Here is a 23,866-nt window from a genome sequence, read left to right as displayed (position 1 = left end):
TTAATATTTATTTATTTTTTTTAATGTATATAGCTTGTGTTTTTGAATATCATGGCTTACGTAGTTCATAATTAGAAAGATTTACGTTGCGATGGCTAGTCTCATGTAGGGAGTGTTAGTTTTTGCTATTAATCAAACATATACCATTCAGCATTCGATGTGTGAAGTGTGTGAGAGGGAGAATGGCGATTTTTGGAGAAGAAGCTCAAAACTCTTGAATCTCTAGCATGCAACTTGATCTAGGAGTATTATCTACATCAATAACACTTGCTACTATCATAGGAAGCTTTGTTTCTTCATCTTCTCTTCACCTCTATTGTGTTAAATTGGGGGTTTCTAACCCTAATTAAAGGTATGAACTAATTGTCCTTAAAACTTGAATTTATATTGTAAGGTAGTGTTATTATTGTGAAAATCAAGAGTTTTGATTCCCTTGAAACCCTAATTCGAAAATTAGGGCTATGGTTCATGAAATTGAGGATTGTAAAGAGGATGAACTATTCAAAATTTAAATTAGTAAATGGTGATGTGTTGATTAAGTCAAGAAACTAATTTTATTATGTTGTCTAGGTGTAAGTGATTTTATAAGTTATGAAAGTTGAAAAAATGAAACGCTCTCTACGCTCTCTTCTCTCCCATCTATTTTCTTCACCGCCGGCAACCTATTCCGGTAACTAATTTACTGTTTTTTTTCTCTTATTGTTCTGTTTTTTTTTTCTGTTTTCCTTTCCTATTGTCGATCTACACTCCACCATGTATCCATTCCACACATCTCCATTCACACCTAATACCAATGGCCGCCGGTCGAACACCTCCGGCACCACCTCCAATCACATCCATTACCGCCCTGTCAATGAGGGCATCTGGGTTACCGTTGATAGAAATAATCGAAAACCACCATCTAAATCTTCCAACAACTCCAGCCCTCACAATTCGAAACCCAACATTACCAAATTAAACTCTTCCTCTAACCTAATATACAACCACTTCAAACAGAGGGAAGCCGCTATTAACCTCATCAAACAACAAAGCAAACCTAATACCAACACGGCACCATCATTGAAACCCATTGATAAGACCCGTATCACCTCGTACATGTTTCATAACTTTCCCGATAATTGGACCTCGGTTGACTTCTGGAATATCTTTAAGCAATATGGCAACATACATGAAGTCTACATCCCAAAAAAAACCCTCAAAAGTGGCAAAAAATTCGGTTTTGTTCGGTTTATAGATGTGCCTGAGTATCACAAGGATTCGCTTGCAAGACGTCTAAGTCTCGTTGTTGTTGGTGATTTTCTTCTCAAAGTCTACAAGGCATGGGATAATAACCCTAATGCCAACACAAAAACTAACCATAAACATACCGCCAAACCTGTAACTCCACGGCAATCAAAACCGTACGCTTTCAATACCACCGACGATCGTAGTTACAAGGAAGCAACCACCAATAAACAGTCTGCTACATCCAAAATCCCTGCAATTAAGGTAAACCACAACGAACCTCTTATCAATCTTTTGGGCCACGCGGTTATTGGTAAAGTCAAGGACCTAGAATATCTTGAATATTTCCACGAGATTTGTCAAAGCGAAAACCTTGACGGTTTCACTATCAAATATCTCGGGGGCCATGATATTATGCTTGTGTACGAGGATAAACGCCCGGCCCTCGATATGCTTAATAACCCGAGGCACCCATTATGGAATTGGCTAGATGATATTACCCCCTGGGACCCGGAAGAATACTCCAATTCTGGCCGGCTAGCTTATATTAATATTTTCGGTGTCCCGATCACATGTTGGTTGGAGTCTACATTCCGTGATATTGCTTGTAATTGGGGTCAGGTCGTCGAAACCTTTAATTGCTCTATTACCAACGACTGTAACCAAGATCTATCTCACGGCTCGGTTATCATTAAAACTACGGACTTCAAACCTATTGACGGGCAAGCTATTATTATCCATGACGAATCCAAGCATGTCTCGACTTTTGTTAAAGAAGTGCAAAACTTCTCGATGTTTAACTATCACGATGACTTGCCTTACGAATCCAATTCGGATAATGGATCAGATATTAACGAACCGATTTCTGACGAGGATTCGAATATGGATGATGATGATCCAGTCGATGATATTCCTCACTTTGATCCCTCGGTACATAATCACGAAACACCTCATCCTGGAAACAACTTTGATCTAAAGTCCGGTGACATTTTACCGGAAAATACACCTTCTCCCCAACCTTCGAAACGCATGGATACCTGCAATTTCAACATTAACTCCCCAACTCCCCACATTAACTGCCCTAACGTCTCTGTCCCCTCATATGCCGCTACCCACGATGACATTAATGATACCATTAATACCCGTGACTCAACAGTACCCGAGTCATCATCTTACCCTACTGATAACCCAATTAACTCTGATCCAACCATAGCCCAGGCAACGCCATGCCCAATTAATTGCTTTAAACCCACTCTATCAGATCCTATTGAGCCCAATTTATCCACCTCTCAGCCCAACACCCCACACCCCAATAACAATAGCCCATCAAACCACATCCCTGTTATTCCCACCATCCCGAGCACTATCGACCCACCTTATCCAGACACTCCTAACCCTGAATCAATTACAAACGATCATAACTCCCCGAAACAGCATCAGCACATCTCGCCTGTGAACCTCATGCCTGACCCACCTCCTACACAATCCTCTGATCCATTTAACCTAGACGAATTACTCTCCATTGGCAAAGCCAGAACCAAAACGAAACAAAAATCCACTGCACGTGCAAAATCCATCTTGATCCCAAAAGATAAAGATCACCCTTTCAAAAGAGGTATCAAAGACGATATCCTTAAGAAGAACACCTCGAACCATATCCCACCTGTGGCCCCTCATCCTAATCCAAAAACTCGTCCTAGATCGAACATGCTCTATATCAAACACCTAGCCAGGAGTGGACAAAAATTAAGGTTTTCTCAATTATCGAATCGCGGCAAAACTCCAACCCACAGCTCGGAGAACACTTCTAGGCGTATTAACACCAAAGCCTCAGCAGGTTCCTCAAGAGACGCTAGCCTCGACACAAACGAATTCGGGCAAAGCATCGGTATCCGTTGGAACTCAAGGTAATCTCGTTCCTTACTCCTCGTTCATAATTTTTTGTTATAAATGTGTACGATCTCTCTTAATATCCGGGGTATTGGGCAAATGGGTAAAATCAGTTGGCTACAGCGTATTTGTAATAAAGAGAAACCCACAATTCTAGGGCTACAAGAAACTAAATGCGAACAAACCCAAGATAATATCATTGAATCATTCTGGGGAAACTCGGATTTCAAATTCGTACAAAAAGATTCGGTTGGTGCTTCAGGGGGTATCATTACGATATGGGATTGTAATATATTCTTCTTCGACTATGCTATCGAGGGAGAATTTTTCCTTGCTATATGCGGGTCATGGGCGGGGTATGACTCAAAGATCGCTCTTATCAACGTCTACGGCCCACATTCCCCATCCAAGAAAATCAAACTATGGTCAGAACTATCCTCTCTCGTAAACTCTCTCACGTTCCCATTCATCATCTTCGGTGATTTTAATGAAGTCAGAAATACTTCTGAACGCATGAACTGTGAATTTAATCAACATTGGGCTAATAACTTTAACAATTTCATTAGCAATTCTGGTCTCATTGATCTGCCACTCGGCGGAAAAAAATTCACTCGAATCTGTATAAAAAGAATGAAGTTTAGTAAACTAGACAGATCCCTTGTCTCCGATGAAATCCTCAAACTGTGGCCTAACATCTCCTCCAAAACTCTTGACCGTGACCTCTCGGACCACTGCCCCATACTCCTTAGGAATACCTTTGCTGACTCCGGACCTAAACCTATTCGCGTTTTTAACACATGGCTCGACCTTAAAGATGCTGATTCCGTCATTACTCGGGCATGGTCACTCCCAACGACTGGAAACCGCCCTGACTGTGTATTTCGTAACAAACTCAAAAATGTAAAAATGGAACTCAAAAAACATAGTACACAACTTGATAACATCGACTCCCAAATCCAAGATCACCTTAATGCAATCAACGAATGGGAAGCCATTGCTGAATCTAGACCTTTGTCCGAAACAGAGAAAAATAATTGGTTAAATGAAAAATTCTCTCACCTCGAAAAAGAAAAAACTAAAACCAACATGCTAAAACAAAAATCAAGAATTAAATGGGCCCTCGAAGGCGATGAAAACTCAAAATACTTCCATAATTACATTAAAAAACGCACAAGTAAAAACAACATACACGGCATATCCATTAACGGATCCTGGATCGAAGACCCCAACGTCATAAAACAAGAAACATACCTCTACTACAAAAACCTCTTCAAATCCAATAACCTTAATAACCATTGCCCCTTCGATAATGCTCCCCACCTTCAATACATCTCCCCCCAGGATAATCTCATACTCGAATCTGAACTCAACGAAAAAGAAATCTGGGACGCACTCTCCAATTGTGATAGCTCTAAGGCGCCCGGTCCCGACGGCTTTAATATGAAATTCTTTAAGAAATACTGGGACCTTATTAAACACGATCTCATTAAAGCACTTGAATGGTTTTGGACCAACTCCGAAATCTCCAAAGGCTGCAATGCATCTTTCTTCACCCTCATACCCAAAAAACCTAATCCCATCGGTTTAAACGAATACCGTCCTATTTGTCTTATCGGCAGTTATTATAAAATTCTAACCAAAATCCTCTCTAATCGCCTCGCCAAAGTCATCCACAAGGTCATTGGGGTAGAACAAACAGCCTTCCTCAAAGGTCGCAACATCCTAGACAGCGTTCTTATTGCAAACGAAATTATCGACTACCTTAAACGAAAAAAATGCAAAGGTCTGATTTTTAAAGTTGATTTTGAAAAAGCTTTTGACTGCATCGAATGGAACTTTCTGTTTAATACCATGCACTACATGGGATTTGGTCCGAAATGGATTAATCTCATTCGTGCGTGCCTTTCGTCCTCATCCATTTCCATCCTTGTTAATGGCTCTCCCACAATGGAATTCTCCCCTGAAAGGGGCATTCGCCAAGGTGATCCCATCTCACCTTTTCTCTTTATCATCGTCGCTGAAGGACTCAACATTCTTACTAAACGGGCACTTTCTAATGGCCATATTCATGGTATCAATGTAGGGAATGACAACGTCACGGTCACCCACCTACAGTATGCCGACGACACCATCTTTTTCGGGGAATGGAGTAAAAGGAACGCCAAAAACATTTCCAAACTCCTTAAATGCTTCGAGAAAATCTCTGGACTCAAAGTCAATTTCCGAAAAAGTAAACTTTTCGGTATCGGAACTTCCCCTCCCGAAACCGAAGAAATGGCAAACTACATTAACTGTTCTACCGGTATCACTCCCTTCACATATCTCGGCCTTCCTATCGGTATCCCCTCATCACACCCTTCATCTTGGCATCCTATTGTGGAAAAGTTTGATAAAAGGCTTTCCGATTGGGCTGCCAAAACCGTATCTTTCGGAGGTCGGCTCACCCTCATTAAATCCATACTAAGTAGTATACCGCTCTACTACTTCTCTCTCTTCCATGCACCTACCTCCATCCTTAATCTCCTTGAGGCCAAAAGACGCAAATTCTTTTGGGGTGGGACATCCTCTGAAAACAAAATTAATTGGGTAAAATGGGATCAAATTCTACTTCCTTACGAAAACGGTGGGTTAAACGTGGGTTCCCTATTTAGCAAAAATATCTCACTACTATGCAAATGGTGGTGGCGTTTTAAAAACGAGGAAAATGCGCTTTGGGTTAAAATTATCACAAGTATATACGGGAAAGGGGGGGTTGGAATTTGACGTTTCTTGCAGGAATATTTCAGGTCGCACAGTTTGGAAAGAAATCATCAAAGCTGGCAAGGTTGCGAACAAATGCGGGACTTCCTTCTCTACTGCCATCACAAAATGCCTCGGAAATGGTGACTCTATTAAATTTTGGAATGACATTTGGTTTGGGTCGGAACGTTTCAGCACACTTTTCCACAGGTTATACATGCTCGAGTCCAATAAAGAAGCAACAGTCGCTGAAAGAATCACGCAAAATAATGGACTTTCACTCGGTAATTGGTGCTGGTCACGATCTCCATACGGCCGTGTTCTCAATGAATTAACTGAACTAAACAATATAATTTCCTCCGTGACATTGTCCGAAAAACCCGACTCTTGGAAATGTTCTCTCGACCCTTCGAGCACTTACACCACCAAATCTATGGCACACTTGATAAACTCCCTTAAGCTTGGTGGTAATACCCTCAACATGACGATTCCCCGCAACAATCTACTACCACAAAAAGTCTTCATTTTCATATGGCGAGCATTTCAAAAAAAGATACCTACTAGATTCGAATTAGACAAACGTGGTATTGATCTCGACTCCATCCTTTGCCCTTTATGCGAATCGGACATAGAAACCATTGAGCATTCTCTTGTTCTTTGTCCAAAATCGGCCCAAATATGGAAACACGTACTAGATTGGTGGAACCAAGACCACTCACTAATTTCAAACCTTAATGACGCTATCATCAATAAGCAAACTTTCACACACAATAATCTCGGCTCTTCAATATGGCAAGCAACCAAATGGATTACATGTTACATGTTATGGAAACATAGAAACGCAAAAGTATTCTCCAAAAAAGTCTGGTCCATTGCATCGATCCTCTCCGAAATTCAATCTCAAAGTTTTAGCTGGATCTCCAAAAGATTGAGTAAAAAGAAACCTATCATATGGCACCAATGGCTCATCAATCCTTCATTCTTTGTGGCGGATCCCCCACATCGTGTCGGCATCGGTTGATACGCTCCTACTCTCAAGCGTAGCCCTCGAATACTATATCTTCTACTGAGGGTTCGATTAATCGGGTTAGTCTGTAGTAACTTTGTTGGCGCTTGATCGTCACTGTTCCTCTCTCTACCCCGGCTTGTTTTTTCAAGTTCTTATGCCCTCGCTAGTCTTTATGGTATCCGACGGCTACCCTCATAATTTAGTTCCCCACAACATGTATCTCCATTTCATTGTATAGATGAGTATAGGATCTTGTAATTAAATATTCCATTAATAATAATATATTTTGCTTTTCAAAAAAAGTTTTTGCTATTAACATTGTTCTTGCTCATCTATATTAATATACAATTTTTTTCAACATACGTAAAATCATGTTGAGAAATTGGAGAAAATATTTTTGATTTGTATTAAATCAAATCAAAAGAAAATCATGTATTTTGTTTTGATTTGTGTATTTGTTTTGAAGTAAACCAAGGTTGAGAAATTTGAGAAAATGATTTCGATGTATACTTATATTTAGGTTTTTTATTTGGTGAAAGATAATGAAAATGCTTAGTTAAATTACAAAGAAGTTAATAAAATACCGAAATTACCTTTAGGGTTAATTGAACAGACGTACATACCCCTCACATGCGTCGTAGATATTATGATTTAGCGGATTATTTAAACGACCGTTACTGACATAGACCACCAACGTAATACTTGCAAACCACACTGAACAACCATGTCAAAAGAAGTACATGGATCACCGTGTAACTTAGGTAAACCACAGGGATCAACTGCGTAATTTATTTTGCTTAATTTACTTAATGTACTCCCTCCGTCCCATATCTATTGTCCATTATTCCTTTTTGGATGTCCCAAATTAATTGTCCACTTCTATAAATGGAAAATAATAATGTCATAAATTTCTTTTGTGCTCCTACTTTATACATGTAAGACAAAAAGATAAATAAAAAGTAAGAGGTAAAACTAGAAAGTGGACAAAAAAGTACATGCGTCAGATATACTTTTTCTTAAAGTGTGTGTTTTCTGTCTGGGAATAATAGATTTGGGATTAGATTTGGGACGGATGGAGTATATGAAACTTCTCATTATATATGTATACTTGCACTCTTTACAAACTCCAGTGATTATACTATTACAACTATTATTATTAAAGTATAATCATAATTTTATCCTTAATTTGCTTCTAAACTTAACTATTTGTCTATTTATTTATAAAATAGTTGTGAAAATTACATAAAGAAAAGCATCAAACATCAAAAACAAAAACATAAAAACTTATCAATCAATATAACGAGTTGGTGTTTCACAACAACATAAATTACTCAAAAACATCATCATCATCTTCATTTATATATAGAGAATAGAGATAGGCAAGCAATAATATAATAGTAAAAAAATGTCGTTATCATTCAAATTCAAATATGGCAAAAACAAAATAAAAATAAAGTTATCGTTGACCTTTAAGAAATATTGTTGTTCCACCGCTATTAACAACTGCCGGCCGGCACGTTTAGAAGCCGGCCTGTCTCTCTCTCTAAAAGACGTTACTCTCTGATTGATTAATTTGGCCAGCTCAATCATATTCCTCATTTCATTCATTAATATTATCATTATCAAATAAATTTCTATTATTTATTTTGTAATATATCACCATTTTTAATTAATTTTTATTGTTTGATTGATAGAGTACTCATCTACTAATCACGATTGTTTATTGAGTTAAGACTTCGTAACTGACGGATTGCAGAAACCTTAATTTCGTTACTGTAAGTACTATTTCTTCGTTTTCAGTGTGTGTGTTTTGAACTTTTGATTCATAGACTCTTGATATTTGATTGATTATTGTAGAGTAGAGTGACCTAATATTAGTATAACATACTGCTTTCTGTGTAATTGTTTGGAAAAAAGAAAAAAAAACTACTTAATTACGTCTTAATTAAGTTAGTATGATGTATGTTATACAAACTGAAAAGTTGTTTGAGATCAAATTGACTGTTATTTGGTAAAAATTGAAATTAAATTTTTGTACTTTTGATCTAAAAGGTCCGAATCATCATGTAATGGTTAACTCGATTTTCATATGGTTATGTGGTATCAGTCAACCTGGTCAAGGTTTATACAATTTCTCATTTGATTATGAACTTAATCATATACATATATAATCATGGCTGAAGATATAGGTTTTCAATGGACCAAGATGATATAGTTGAGTCATTGATCACCACCGTCGGTGGTTTCATCCAAGACCGTTTGCTTGATCATAGACAGCGGGCCCTACAGAAGGAACAATGTGGTGAGAGATTAGCAGCAGAAGATAAAAGTAGTAAAAACGACACAGAAGTTAGGTACTCTGATCAAGCTGTTTTAGCAAATCTTGATTGGGGTATGGATGCTCTTGAGGAAGCCATTAATACGTCAAATACCGAAACTAAAATGGCACGACTCGATCACGCCGAAAAAATGTTACACGTGTGCGCGATGTTGAATTCGAGTGATAAAACAGCTGGAGTACCTAACTCGTATTTGTCTGCTTGGGCTCATTTGAATCTTGCTTACTTATGGAAGTTAAGAAACAATGTTACAAATGCGGTCCTTCATGTTCTTGAAATGTTTTCAATTGACCCGTTCTTTTCAAGGATTGATTTTGCTCCCGAGATTTGGAAAACGCTTTTTCTTCCTCATATGAGTTCGATTGTCGGTTGGTATTCAGAGGAACGGCACAGGATTATGATGAACATGATTCCAGATTCATCCGATTTGTCGTTTACTGCCGATTTCGATCAATATTTTAATGAATCTTTGGTGTTTTCAATGCGGCCAGATCAAGCAGAGAAATTGCAGAATTTGGAAAAACAGTATGGGCAATCGTTGGACGAAAATACTAGGAATTACGCGAATTATTTTAAAGATTGTGTGAATCATGATGCGGAAACTAGTAATAAGGTGGTTCGTATGATGCCGATTGCCGAGCCTCCAATGACCCCGTTAAACGAAGTGAGCCGGAAGATTCCGGATTACGTGAAATTCGGTCCCATTTTGCCTAAAAGTGCAGGGTTTTCGCCGGTTCAAAAGGCTAAAAATAGTACAAGAGATGCATCCAGGTTAGTTTCTCATTGTAGTGTTTACTAAAGTGGTTAAAATGATGACATGGCAGCTGACGTGTTAGTAACCTTGACCATGTTGACTGCATGATAGTTAGCTCATAAGATTATCCGATTTGAATTTTTTTTTTTTTATAAGTCTGAGCTTTTTTTTTGTTGACTGTAAACATAGTAGGTTTTGGAAAACATAATCAGACCAAATTTTACCCTCTTATGCAATTTGCCCATTCGAAAAAAAAGAATTTGTTTTTATTATTTGACGAAAATGATTACTCACTTCATTCACGTAAATTTGATAAGAGATAAGTGTCACATAAAGAAGTAAAACTGTTAAACTAATGCAACTTAGTAATATGAAATGGAACAGCTTAAGAGCAGAGCGCATGGCATCTGAGGACCTAGACGACTCTGTTACGTGGGATATTAAAGTAAGAGCATAAACATTTTTTTTTATTATTATAATTTTGCTAACGACAGCCGGACTGTCGTTAACGTGCATAATAGGGTTGTACATGCCGGTTACATATTGACTTTATAATGGCGGTTACTGAATTGTACAATACTTTTATGCACGTTAACGACAGCCCCAAAGTCTGTCAGAATTCTTCTTATTTTTATTATCTTTTTTTGCACTCTATACTCGAAAGTGATTATCTTGTATAGTGTACATAAGTTATATTATCATTTATGTTTTAGGGAGGAATCCCAAAGGAAAACGATGAATCTGACTATGAACGCGACGAAGATTATAAGACCGAGAGTAACGGACATACACTAACCGAGAAGAATCAACCGAGTTCTTCTCAGATGTTTTCTCCTATAATCTCGGCTAAATCCTCCCCGAACGTTTCATCTCCATTACAATATGGAAATGAGAAGGTGCTAAAGTCACCTGCATTGAGTCAACGGACCACCCGAGCAATGGATTATAAAGTTACTACATCTTTGCCTAATTCACCACTTTTGCACCACGATCTTAGTACTAGCTCAGCGGACTCTGATAATGAAGCTAGAGTACGTATTTAAAGTTATGGCTCCCCAAAAGTTTTCTAAACCTGTATAAATTTTTATTTTTTGAAATACTTATTTTGACTTTTGATGATTAGGAGCATCGGATAAGTGTGACGAAGAAAATCGGTCATGGACGTAGTTCTAATAATGCAAGTATACAGAAACATACATCAGAAAAAAGGTAGCTCCTTTGTATAAAACTACTCCCTCCGTCTCAATTTAATAGTCCACAGACAAAAAACAACAGTACTTTTTCTTTACTTTACAGTTTTACCCCTAAAGTTTTACCTATATTTTTGTTTTACATGCATAAGTAGGGTATAAAAGAAGTTTATCTCATTATTCTTATCTATTTATGGAATTGGACTATTAATTTAGGACAACTTAAAAAAGAAATTTGGACTATTGAATTCGAACGGAGAGTATAAGTCATTTGTGTCATCCTAAATTTAAGTTTATTTGATGATGTCAGCTTCCAAGGAGAATACAACATCCGAAGCCCGAACTTCGGTTCTCCACAATCTACACAATCAAGACCACCGAAAGATTTCGTCTGCCCAATTACCAGCCATGTTTTTAACGATCCAGTTACTCTAGAAACGGGTCAAACATACGAACGAAAAGCCATCGAAGAATGGATAAAACGAGGAAACACAACATGTCCCATCACAAGACAACCACTTTCCGCAAATTCACTCCCGAAAACAAATTACGTATTGAAAAGACTCATCGCTTCATGGAAAGAACAACATTTAGATACTTCTCAAGACTTATCGTACCCCGAAACCCCAACAAGTTCATACGGAAGCCCGTCTACAAGACAATTTCAATCAAGAAATGATCAAAATTCAAATAGTTACAAACCGCAAAGATTTATGCAAGTTACGGTCGCCACGTCACCCACAAGTGTCATATCTCAAGCTGCCGTCGAAACAATAATTAGCGGTTTACAACCTTCTATTACATGTTTATGTAATTCAGAAGATTTAAAAGAATGTGAAACCGCGGTTTTTACGATTTCGAAAACGTGGAAAGAGTGTAACGGTGATCCAACGGTCCACGCGTGTTTATCATCTTCTACAATCGTAAACGGATTAATCGATGTATTAACAGCTTCTTTAAGTAGGGAAGTTCTTAGAACAACGGTTTATATTCTATCTGAATTACTTATTGCAGATGACAGTTTACGAGAGGTTTTAACAATTGTGGATCTTGAATGTTTGGTTGCGTTACTGAAAAACGGGCTTTTTGAGGCTGCGGTTCTTATATACTTATTGAAACCGACGTTTTCACAACTGACAGAGTTTAACTTAATACCTTATTTGATACAAAATATTTGTAGTAAATTTGAAGATTCGAAGGATTTTGTGTTGGTGATGAATCCTAAGGATGCAGCTATAGAGTTAGTGGGCCAGGTTTTGATCGAAGGAGATGAGAATAGCAGGTGTTCGAATGCGTTGACTATTATGTCGTCGGTCAATGCGATTTCTTCATTAGTTATGTGCTTAGATAGAGTTGATACACGACAGTCGGTTATGTATATATTATTATGCTGCATTCGTGCAGACAGAGGTTGCAGGAACGTAATAGCAAGTAAGATCGATTCGTGCCCTGTTCTTGAACTATTTCATGCGGGAAACGAACATGTGAGAGGCATGTGCATTGAATTTCTATGGGAGTTGGTTCAGTTGAACAGGTATATAGTATATACCATCCTTTGTGTTTTTCTCATAACTAGAGGTGTCAAGACGGGCGGTCAGGTAGCAGGTCAACATGAGTTTGGGTTAAAATGGGTCCTTTTATCGTATGGTTGAAACAGGTCTGGTTGGGTTCATCTCCAGACAAAATCTCTTCCTTTTTCACCTTTTCTTATAAACAATGTTTGTTTTCATAATCTAAACCTTTTCCAACCATTCACCTTTTAGCTAAATATTTTGTTTGACTCATTTGACCCATTTGAGATTTGAACAACGTAATTAGACCCATTGACAATATTTGTATGAATAGTATTTTCAGTAGTAAAGGATAGATTTTTTACCTTTTGTCCATTCGACTTACACGAATTTCCTTTTTCTTTGGTTAATCATATATGCTCATATTAACGGGTTTTTTAGTACTGATGGTTGATAAACTGATACTATACTTGAGAGTTCATATTACATTTTTGCATGAAATGGTTTATGTACATATATCACTAATCGAAGCTACTACAGGCGAACATTATGCAATCAAATGCTGCAAATAATAAAGGATGAAGGAGCATTTAGCACAATGCACACCCTTCTTGTGTATCTTCAAAATGCTCCAATGGAGCAGCAACCTGTCATTGCATCCCTTCTTCTTCAACTCGATCTCTTGGTTAGCTACAATTTTTCTCTTTTTAAAAAATATTCATTCTTTAAAAAAAATCCCACAACTTATGGATCGTGGGATGTTATACGTATTGGGCATATGGTCAACGTAGGTTTGGGTTAAATCAGTTAATTCTGGTATGGGTTGAAATTGCCACCATGATCATATCGGTTTCTGATTTGCAGGTTGAGCCTCGGAAAATGAGTATATATCGAGAGGAAGCAATCGAAACACTTATTGATTCACTACAGAAAAAAGACTTCCCAAATTTACAAATTACAGCTCTTGATGCCTTGTCGTCTCTTTCAGGGCATCTTAGTGTTTCAGGGAAATCTCTTACTGAAGCCTGGTTACTTAAGCTTGCAGGCTTTGATCAACCTTATGAAGATTTTGTGAACAAAGAAAACCTTGAAACAAATGAAAAGGAACTAACTGATAAAATGGTTCATACTCTCGTACCTTTTACAGATACCATATACATTTTTCACAATTTCGGTTTCTGCAACTCGGAAGTACTTGGTCAAAATCAGTCATAATCGGTCAAACTTGGTCAATTTCGGTCAAAATCGGCCAAAACATATACTCGGAAAATCAGTCAAAATCGGTCAAATTCAAACTTGGTCAACATCTTAATGTCCCGACCGAGTACTCCCTAAACGGTCCCGACCGAGTACTCGGTTTTTGCAACTCGGGAGTACTCTTTCAAAATCAGTCAAACTTGGTGAAAGTCGGTCAAAATCGGCCAAAACTTGGGTACTCTCGGAAAATCAATCAAAATCGGTCAAAGTCAAACTTGGTCAACATCCTACAGTCCCTACCGAGTACTTATAAATGGGCTAATACCGATTATGTTGAATAAATAATGTCCAAACAGGTCGAAGGGTTGAACAATTGAGAAACCATAAATCTTGAAATCATTTGTGACACTAATTTTTCTGAGTGTACGTTTACTTCCTCCACCTAAAATTTTAAAAGATTATGCTTGTTTTTAGGATAAGGAAGAGGAAAAAGCTTCAAGTTGTTGGGAGAAAAGGATAGCTTATGTACTTTGCAATCACGAAAAAGGCCGTATATTTATTGCTTTAGAAGAATGTCTTAAGAGCAACTCCATAGATATGACAAAAAAGTGCCTTGCAACCGCCACGTGGCTCGTATACATGCTTTACAATTTTCCCGACACGGGCGTTCGAGAAGTTGCACGTAAAACTTTGCTTGACCAGTTCATATACGTACTACAATCGTCTAAGAATCTTGAACAAAAGATTTTGGCAACTGTTGCTCTCAGAAGCTTCATTAGTGATCCAGGTATATGTGTAAATATATGTTAATTTTTGTTTTGGCATACTTTTAAACTTGGACTATAGTTCAACATATATAAGCATGTAAATCTTATGGCGTTTAATAAGATGTAAACTTGTTCAAGCGTGAAAAAACGTGACAGAACTTGTACAATTGTGTAAAAGAAAGTTTCTGCAAATCGTGTATCTAACTCGTATATTTCTGTTCAGGTGCGCTTGATGAACTTGGTGGTTATGCTAAATGCATGTACAAAACGTTAAAGAAGCTTAAACGGAGCTCGGTGATTGTTAATGACATAATGAAGACTTTGATGAATTTGCCATCTGTCAATGCAGTAAGTTTTAAGCTTTTAATATGTGTATTCAAATAAGTAACACGTTAACATATATTTTTTGTTCTTCTGAAATTCAGGCAGATATGTGGTATTCTTCAGAAGGGTTCGAGTTGGATACATCAATGAATGGGGAGGTTCTATCGATGTTGAATTTTAAAGGTCGAATGATAAGCAGCCATTCAGATGGAACCATTAAGGTCTGGACCTAAAAGCACGTTTTCATTTACAAGTTTTCGTATTATCATGCCTAAAGGTGGCAATATAGGCGGGTTGGTAACAGATTAAAATGTCTTTGCCTCAAACGGGGTAGTTTTTGGTATGGGTTCAGTTGACTAGTAACACTTACTGTCCATAAATTCTTATTTTAAAAGTTAAACACTTTTTACCCCATCAGAAATTTTCAACCCATAATCTGAGCGTTGTATAAACGGGTAAAAAGACTGTTACTTGAATCAATTGTATGCTTGTGAATAATTCATTTATCTTTATTTAGGTGTGGGATACTAGTAAAAAAACGTTACGGATGATTCAGGAGGTTCGTGAACATGCAAAGGCTGTTACATGCCTGTATGTCCCACCTTCAAGTGATAAACTTTATAGTGGTTCCATGGACAAAACAATTCGGGTATGTCATTAGTTCATTGTATATTACTTTTCTCTACCATAATTACATGTGATTTCGACCCAACTTTCTATAGACCTGTCGATTTTATTATAGTTCATCCACAACGCACCCATTAAACGGATGTAGGTCAACATGGTTAGAAACCATCAAAAGCCTAATGCTTGAAGCCTCCTGTTTCGATCTGTACCCGCCCATTTTGTCACTGATTGAATAGTTCCAGACTTCATATACAAGTTACGCTAATACTGTCCATCTGTTCGTTAACAGATATGGGTAATCAAGCCAGAAGGAATTCATTGTATTCAGGTTCATGATGTTAAAGAGTCAGTCCAAGGGTTGACAGCTGACGCCAATTTTGCATATTTTTTCTCTCAAAGTGCCGGTGTTAAGGTTAGATATTTAGATTAAGAAAACTTAATAATTCAAAGCAACAAAACATTAAATAGCAAACTGAAGTATATATTAAGTATTTTATATAGATATATAGCTGGTCAGGAATAACGAAGAATGTCCCCATCAAACAAACGATCAAGAGCCTTGCTTTGAATGGCAGTAAACTGTATTGTGGATGCAGTGGTTTTAGCATACAGGTGAGTGTTATCCATTTTGACCTAAATTTAGATGACCCATGTCAACCGCAAAGGTCCGCAACCCATTAACCGACCCGTCTATCTTGCACCTCTATAAGATTAGTCTTATTGATGGTTTAAGCAAATATTCTGAGCCATTAGATTGAATAAAGTGACAGTTATCTACTCATCATATAACATTTCAGGAAGTGGATTTGCGAAAGAACACGTCAACAACATTTTACTCAGGAACAAGAAAATTGTTGGGTAAACAATCAATACATTCCTTACATATTCAAGACAATCTTCTCTTTGTGGGTGGTACATCGATTGATGGAACAGCAGGAAAGGTGATAAAAAGCACAAGTCTTTGTCACATTTTCAAGTTCTTAGTTACCAAACTTTGGCTAAGTAATATTTTAATCACTAATTTTTTAAATTTTTTTTTGTGTGGATATGTTAGGTATTTTCTTTATCAAGCAGAGCTGTAATTGGATCTCTACAGTCAGCATTCGACGTTCACTTATTGACTGTGAATAATGACTTCATATTTGGAGCCACCAAAAATGGGATTATTGAGGTGTGGTTAAAGGAAAGATTAACTAGAGTTGCATCCATTAAGAGTGCCAAACTCACATCAATGGCATCAGCTGATGATGGAGAAATGCTCTTTGCTGGTTCTTCTGATGGCAGAATTCAGGTTAGAAACACTAAATATTTCAACAACCATCACAAGATAGCCCAGTGGTTGGGACCTGAGTTCCTTGCAAGAGGTTTCAGGGAACAAGGAAAGCCTTCTACCTTTTACCTTTTTACCTGTAAAAATTTCAACAAGACTCTAGTAGTCTAGTTGGGTAATCATATAAGAGCAAGTTTTTGACCCATTTACTCATTAAAATATCCATTTGTTATTATTTTGAATAAAAAATGCATTGCCTAATATGGTTATTTGTAGATTTAATCTTTTATTGGACACAAAATAAACAATTATTAATATTAGACAATTAAGTACATCTTGTATACATAATTATATCAGAGGATTTAGAGTGTAAATATAAACTCTATATATACAATGCCTTGTAACCACACTTATTATCAATAATACAATACAATTACGTTGTTTATGGGCATGTTTGGCAAAAAACTTTTTGGAACTCTTAGCTTCTACCTTTTATGAAAAAACTACTATCAAGTAAAAAGTTTCGTTTGGTTACGGGAGTTTAAAGCTTTTTGAGGGAGAGAAAAAATTATAAGCTAATCGAACTAGCGTTTGAGAAAAAGCTCATAGATTTTTGCCATTTTACTCTTTATTTTAACAATTTCAGCTACCCTGCCAAACACATAAATACATATAATCAACTAACAGCTACTAGCTATCAGCTAAAAGCTACCAGCTAGTTTTTCCAGACATACCCTATCTATAATCTGTTAAAATGCAATGCAAATTTGGTATTATAAAATAATATGGAATTTGTAGATGTATATATGTAAAATATCTAGATATTAATATGTATAAAAAAATATCTAGATATTAGAAAATAAAAGAAAAATCTAGAAAAAAAAATCTAGAAAAGAAAAATATAGATATTTGTATAGAAATATCTAGATATTTATCTATAGAAATATCTAGATATTTATACATGGAAATATCTAGTTTTTAGAATGTTCCATGGGGTAGTATTAATATGGGTGATGAGTAGTTCATTTGTGTAAGGTGTGAGTAAGTTGTGAGAGTGAAATAAGAAGTGAGTTGTGAAGAAGAGAAGAAGAGTGTGAGTTAGCGAAAGTAGAGAAGAGAAAGCTTGTAAGTAATATTGTAATTGTAATTTAATATAAGTGTTTTTTTTTTTGTTAAGTTTTCCGATCAAGCCTTAGTTTGTGTTTAAGTTCTTAGTGCACTTTTGTTGTTCTTGTTATATGGTCGGCTCTGCCGCCTAAGTAATACATGGTCGGTTATACCGCCTAAAGATATATGGTCGATACTGTCGCCTAAGTACATTGTGCACTAAGGATTTATACAATTAAAGGCTAACCAACGTCAAAGTGTTGGTGTAGTGAGTCTAGTATAGTCTAGGTCCTTTATAGTGGGTGTGTTGGGCTCGTCGAAGCTTCCAACAATTGGTATCAGAGCGGGTCGTTCGGGACCATTGCTAGTGGAGGTACTCATCGGTAAACGTTGGACGTTTACATCGACTTGTTTTCACCAAGGCTCTAAGGGAGATTCTGTCGGAGCACAGTTAGGAACTGTGAAAGCTCATTGGTCTGGGACCAAGCTTATTGGACGTTGGACGTCATGATGGCAGATCTTGCAAGTACGAGCAGTGGAATCAAGAGTCTCAATAACCACAACTATGGTTATTGGCGGACTTGCATAGAATCCTACCTACAAGGACAGGATTTATGGGAAATAGTTGCTGGCAGTGACACAACGCCTCCACCGAAAGAAAATGCCGAAGCCTTGAGAAAATGGAACATCAAGGCCGGGAAGGCTTTATTTATATTGAAGACTACAATCGAGGAGGATCTATTGGAGCACATCCGTGACGAGAAAACACCAAAGGCAGCTTGGGAAACTTTTGAAAAATTATTTTCAAAGAAGAATGAAGCACGCCTCCAGCTCTTGGAAAATGAGCTTGCGGGTATCAAACAAGGAAGTCTATCTATTTCTCAATATTTCACCAAGGTGAAATCTATTTGTCGTGAGATATCTCAACTTGCTCCTGAAGAGAAAGTGAGTGATGCAAGGATGAAGAGAATTATCATCCATGGCTTAAGATCCGAGTATAATGGATCTATAGCCGCTGTGAGAGGATGGCCTACTCAACCATCATTAATAGAGCTGGAGAATTTATTGGCTAATCAAGAGGCATTAGCCAAGGAGATGAATGAAGTAACCATAAAAGACGGAGAAGATGCACTCTTCACCAATAAGAAGAAAGCAACATCTCGAAGACAAGAGGCGATGAAAGAAAGTAAGACATATGGGTGGAAGGGTAACCCAAAATCAAAAGGCAACGCTTCAGGGGGAGCTCAACAAGGAAGAAGAGATCATCGCCAACAATACGGGGAAAATGATAAGAGAAAGAATAGTGAATGCTTCAATTGTGGCAAGAAGGGTCATTTTGCTCGAGAATGTAGATTCCCCAGAAGGCGAACTTTCGAAGGAAATGTAGCCGCCGCAAGAGATGAGAAGAAAGATGTCACATTCGAAGCAACCATTAATAAAGAAACATGGGATGCAGAAGCTGGACTCTCTGCTGAAGCTGACATAGATGATGAAGCTCTTACAACAACTTTAAAGTCAAAAATAAACTACAAAGATGATTGGATCATCGATTCTGGGTGCTCAAATCATATGACCAACGATGTGACGAAGCTGCAAGAAATGGAGGATTATAAAGGAAAGAGAGTCGTGTTGACAGCCGACAATTCAAGGTTATCTATTTCTCACATTGGAAAGACAATAATTCCAAGTGAAGGTGGATCTCATAAGCTCCAACTCGAGAAGGTGTATCTTGTCCCTGGCCTAAAGAAGAATTTACTATCAGTACCACAATTGACAGCAGAAGGGAATTATGTGCTCTTTGGACCAGAAGATGTGTTCGTATTCAAGAGAGTAAAGGTGGTTGGCAATCCAGTTATGCATGGAAGAAGAATAGAATCGGTCTATGTATTATCTGCTGAAACAGCTTATGTGGATAAGACTCGAAAGAATGAGACGGCTGATCTGTGGCATGAACGTCTTGGGCATGTGGGATACAATAAGTTAAAGGAGATGATGGTGAAACGCATAGTAAATGGGCTTCCTCAAATTGATATCCGAACAGATACAATATGTGCTGGATGTCAATTTGGCAAAGCTCACCAATTGCCATTCAAGGAGTCAGCGCATCAGTCCAAGACACCACTAGAGCTCATACACTCAGATGTCTTCGGCCCAGTGAAACAAACATCACTTGGAGGTATGAAATATATGGTGACATTCATTGATGACTTCTCAAGATATGTGTGGGTTTACTTCATGAAGGAGAAGTCGGAGACTTTTCTGAAGTTTAAAGAGTTCAAGAACAAGGTAGAAAGTGAGCTCAATACTAAGATTCGATGCTTACGCACAGATAATGGAGGAGAATATTTATCAACCGAGTTCAATATCTATCTTGAGAAGCACAAGATCAGAAGGCAATTAACTTGCCCTAATACTCCACAACAGAATGGAGTGGCAGAACGTAAGAATCGTCATCTTGCTGAAACCTGTTGAAGTATGCTTCATGGTAAGAATGTACCAGGAAGATTTTGGGCCGAATGTATGAGGACGGCTTCATACGTGATTAACAGACTCCCACAAACAAAGTTAGGATATATTTCACCATATGAAAGATTATTGAAGATCAAGCCAACCGTCAACCATCTCAAGGTTTTTGGATGTGTATGCTACGTCTTCGTACCAGATCATCTACGATGCAAATTTGATAAGAAGGCAATTCGGTGCATTTTTGTCGGTTATGATGAATCAAGAAAAGGATGGAGATGTTGTGATCCAATCCAATTAAAGAAGGAGATGGATCGTACTCTAAGGAAACGAGTCCATGAAAAACTGGAGTACATCAATCTACATCCGAAGAGGTTCGTCCAAGCCAAATGGATGCCGAGGAGCATGTGCAAGAATTACGGAGATCAACAAGGCTGAGGCAACCTAATCCGAGGTATGCCAATGCTGCTCATGTGGATGAATCAATACCTATTGAGCCTTCCACTTATGAAGAAGCAGCACAAAGTCAAGAATGGCTGAAAGCGATGGAAGAAGAAATTAATGCACTAAAAGAAAACCAGACATGGAGTTTAGTTCCAAAGCCAAAAGATGTAAAACCAATATCTTGTAAATGGGTTTACAAGGTGAAGACTCGATCAGATGGCTCCATTGAAAGGTATAAAGCTCGACTTGTTGCTAGAGGTTTTTCTCAACAATATGGGCTGGATTATGAAGAAACGTTTAGTCCAGTGGCGAAGATCACAACAATTCGAGCTCTACTAGCTTTAGCCGCTAGCAAATCTTGGAAGCTGTGACAGATGGATGTCAAGAACGCTTTCTTACATGGAGAACTTGACAAAGACATTTATATGGATCAACCAAGAGGCTTTGAGAACAAAATCCATCCCGAGCATGTCTGCAAATTAAAGAAAGCACTATACGGCTTGAAGCAGGCTCCAAGAGCTTGGTACGGGAAGATTGGCGAGTTCTTAGTACAAAGTGGTTTCACAGTTGCTCCTTCAGATTCTAGTTTATTTGTGAAACAAGATCAAGGAAAACTAGCCATAGTGCTAGTATATGTGGATGACTTAATCATCACGGGAGATCACTATGAGGAGATCCAAAGAACAAGAGAGAATCTGTCTATCAGATTTCATATGAAGGAGCTTGGAGAACTCAAACATTTTCTTGGACTCGAAATAGAGCAAAAAAGAGAAGGATTATTTCTGGGACAACAGAAATATGCGCGAGATCTTTTACAAAAGTACGGAATGCTTAATTGCAAACCTATCTCAACTCCGATGGATCCGAATACAAAACTACGAGCAGATGAAGGAAAAAGTCTTCAAGATGTTACCATGTATCGAAAGATGGTCGTAAGTCTTATTTATCTCACACTAAGCCGGCCAGACATATCTTATGCAATTGGAGTGGTTAGTTGATACATGAGCAATCCGAAGAAGCCTCACCTTGATGTTGTACGACGCATCTTAAGGTATGTTAAAGGCACTATTAACTTTGGCATTTGTACAAGAAAACAAAAGAATGTCACGTGACTGGATATTGTGATGCTGATTACGCTGGAGACTATGATACACGACAATCAACAACTGGATACATGTTTAGTCTTGGATCGGGAGTAATATCATGGTGCAGCAAGAGACAACCAACTGTATCCTTATCAAGCACTGAAGCAGAATATCGATCGGCAGCATCAGCAACACAAGAAATTACTTGGTTGAAGCAGCTAATGGAAGATCTTCATCAATCAACAGATTATCAAGTAAAACTTTTCTGCGATAACTTATCAGCTATACGTCTAGCAGAAAATCCAGTCTTTCATGCGAGAACAAAACATATAGAAATGCACTATCACTATGTTCGCGAGAAGGTCCTTGAAGGGGAGATCAAGATGGTGCCAACAAAGACAGATGAACAAGTTGCAGATATATTCACCAAGAGCCTAAGTAAACCAAAGTTTGAAAAATTCAGAGAAGCACTTGGAATGATCTGCAAGTCATCAACGGAAGAAAATTTGCATTGAGGGAGAGTGTTAAAATGCAATGCAAATTTGGTATTATAAAATAATATGGAATTTGTAGATCTATATATGTAAAATATCTAGATATTAATATGTATAAGAAAATATCTAGATATTAGAAAATAAAAGAAAAATCTAGAAAAAAAAATCTATAAAAGAAAAATATAGATATTTGTATAGAAATATCTAGATATTTATCCATGGAAATATCTAGTTTTTAGAATGTTCCATGGGGTAGTATAAATATGGGTGATGAGTAGTTCATTTGTGTAAGGTGTGAGTAAGTTGTGAGAGTGAAATAAGAAGTGAGTTGTGAAGAAGAGAAGAAGAGTGTGAGTTAGCGAAAGTAGAGAAGAGAAAGCTTGTAAGTAATATTGTAATTGTAATTTAATATAAGTGTTATTTTTTTTGTTAAGTTTCCCGATCAAGCCTTAGTTTGTGTTTAAGTTCTTAGTGCACTTTCGTTGTTCTTATTATATGGTCGGCTCTGCCGCCTAAGTAATACATGGTCGGTTATACCGCCTAAAGATATATGGTCGACACTGTCGCCTAAGTACATTGTGCACTAAGGATTTATACAATTAAAGGCTAACCAACGTCAAAGTGTTGGTGTAGTGAGTCTAGTATAGTCTAGGTCCTCTATAGTGGGTGTGTTGGGCTCGTCGAAGCTTCCAACATAATCAATCCCAAACGCCCCTATGGAAACCTTGGTTAAACAAACACATATTTTTTTGGGTTAAACAAACAGATATGGATAATGGATAATATTCGTTATAGCATGTGATACTCAAAATGACATTTTTGTATGTTGATATCAGATTTGGGATTTAGATTGAAGATATGTAACCAGAAAGAAGCTACAGATGATTCTACAAGGACTTGGTTAAATAACTGAATCCAAGTACATGATCTAGGCGTGCTAGTTATAATTACTATAGTTCAAGAACAACATTCATTATTGGTGAAGGTTTTTTGTCCCTTTATGTTATCTGCTGTTTACAAGTGTTGTAATATCTGGTTAATACGTTCTCAAAGACCATTTTGGATAGATGGAAGACTTGTATAAAATTTAACACAAAGCTTGATCATTTTTAACTTTTGGGCTGATGATAACTTTGAAATCGATAATCTATGTATTGTAGTCGTTTGAAATGATGATGTCATATATAGCTAACGTGACTGTAAATTTACTCTATCTTCCCTAGTTTTATAATCCCTTCACATGTATTTTGGTTACCACTTTTCTCTAAAGTAAAAAATAGGAACGGAACTCGCGAACGACGAGCGCCGATCATTTGGCACAACCCGTCAGTCAATCAGTATTTTTACTTGTCGGGACCCGTGTACCCGCCGGGTAATATCATTCGCCCATGTATGTGACCGTGAGTTTCAGATATATACTCCCTCCATCTCA

General features: G+C 37.5%; 2 protein-coding genes across 2 annotated transcripts; both read left to right on the top strand.

Moving 5' to 3' along the window:
- Nucleotides 1–6,070: 6,070 nt before the first annotated feature.
- LOC139868947 (uncharacterized) lies at nt 6,071–6,874 on the top strand. Its single transcript, XM_071857282.1, has one exon. It carries the CDS (start codon nt 6,071–6,073, stop codon nt 6,872–6,874), a length of 804 nt encoding a protein of 267 aa, XP_071713383.1.
- Nucleotides 6,875–8,267: 1,393 nt separating this feature from the next.
- On the top strand, nt 8,268–23,604 carry LOC139868946 (putative E3 ubiquitin-protein ligase LIN-1). The gene is made up of 17 exons (XM_071857280.1): nt 8,268–8,395; nt 9,046–9,972; nt 10,340–10,400; nt 10,669–10,986; nt 11,079–11,164; nt 11,456–12,679; nt 13,197–13,341; nt 13,521–13,778; nt 14,328–14,640; nt 14,844–14,968; nt 15,046–15,165; nt 15,462–15,593; nt 15,861–15,983; nt 16,073–16,183; nt 16,369–16,512; nt 16,626–16,862; nt 23,271–23,604. The coding sequence occupies exons 1-17, from the start codon at nt 8,268–8,270 to the stop codon at nt 23,286–23,288; spliced, it is 4,470 nt and encodes a 1,489-aa protein (XP_071713381.1). The 3' UTR covers nt 23,289–23,604.
- Nucleotides 23,605–23,866: the final 262 nt, after the last annotated feature.

This window comes from Rutidosis leptorrhynchoides, chromosome 9, assembly GCF_046630445.1.
Source record: "Rutidosis leptorrhynchoides isolate AG116_Rl617_1_P2 chromosome 9, CSIRO_AGI_Rlap_v1, whole genome shotgun sequence".
NCBI lineage: Eukaryota > Viridiplantae > Streptophyta > Magnoliopsida > Asterales > Asteraceae > Rutidosis > Rutidosis leptorrhynchoides.
This window is presented reverse-complemented; position numbering and strand designations above follow the sequence as displayed.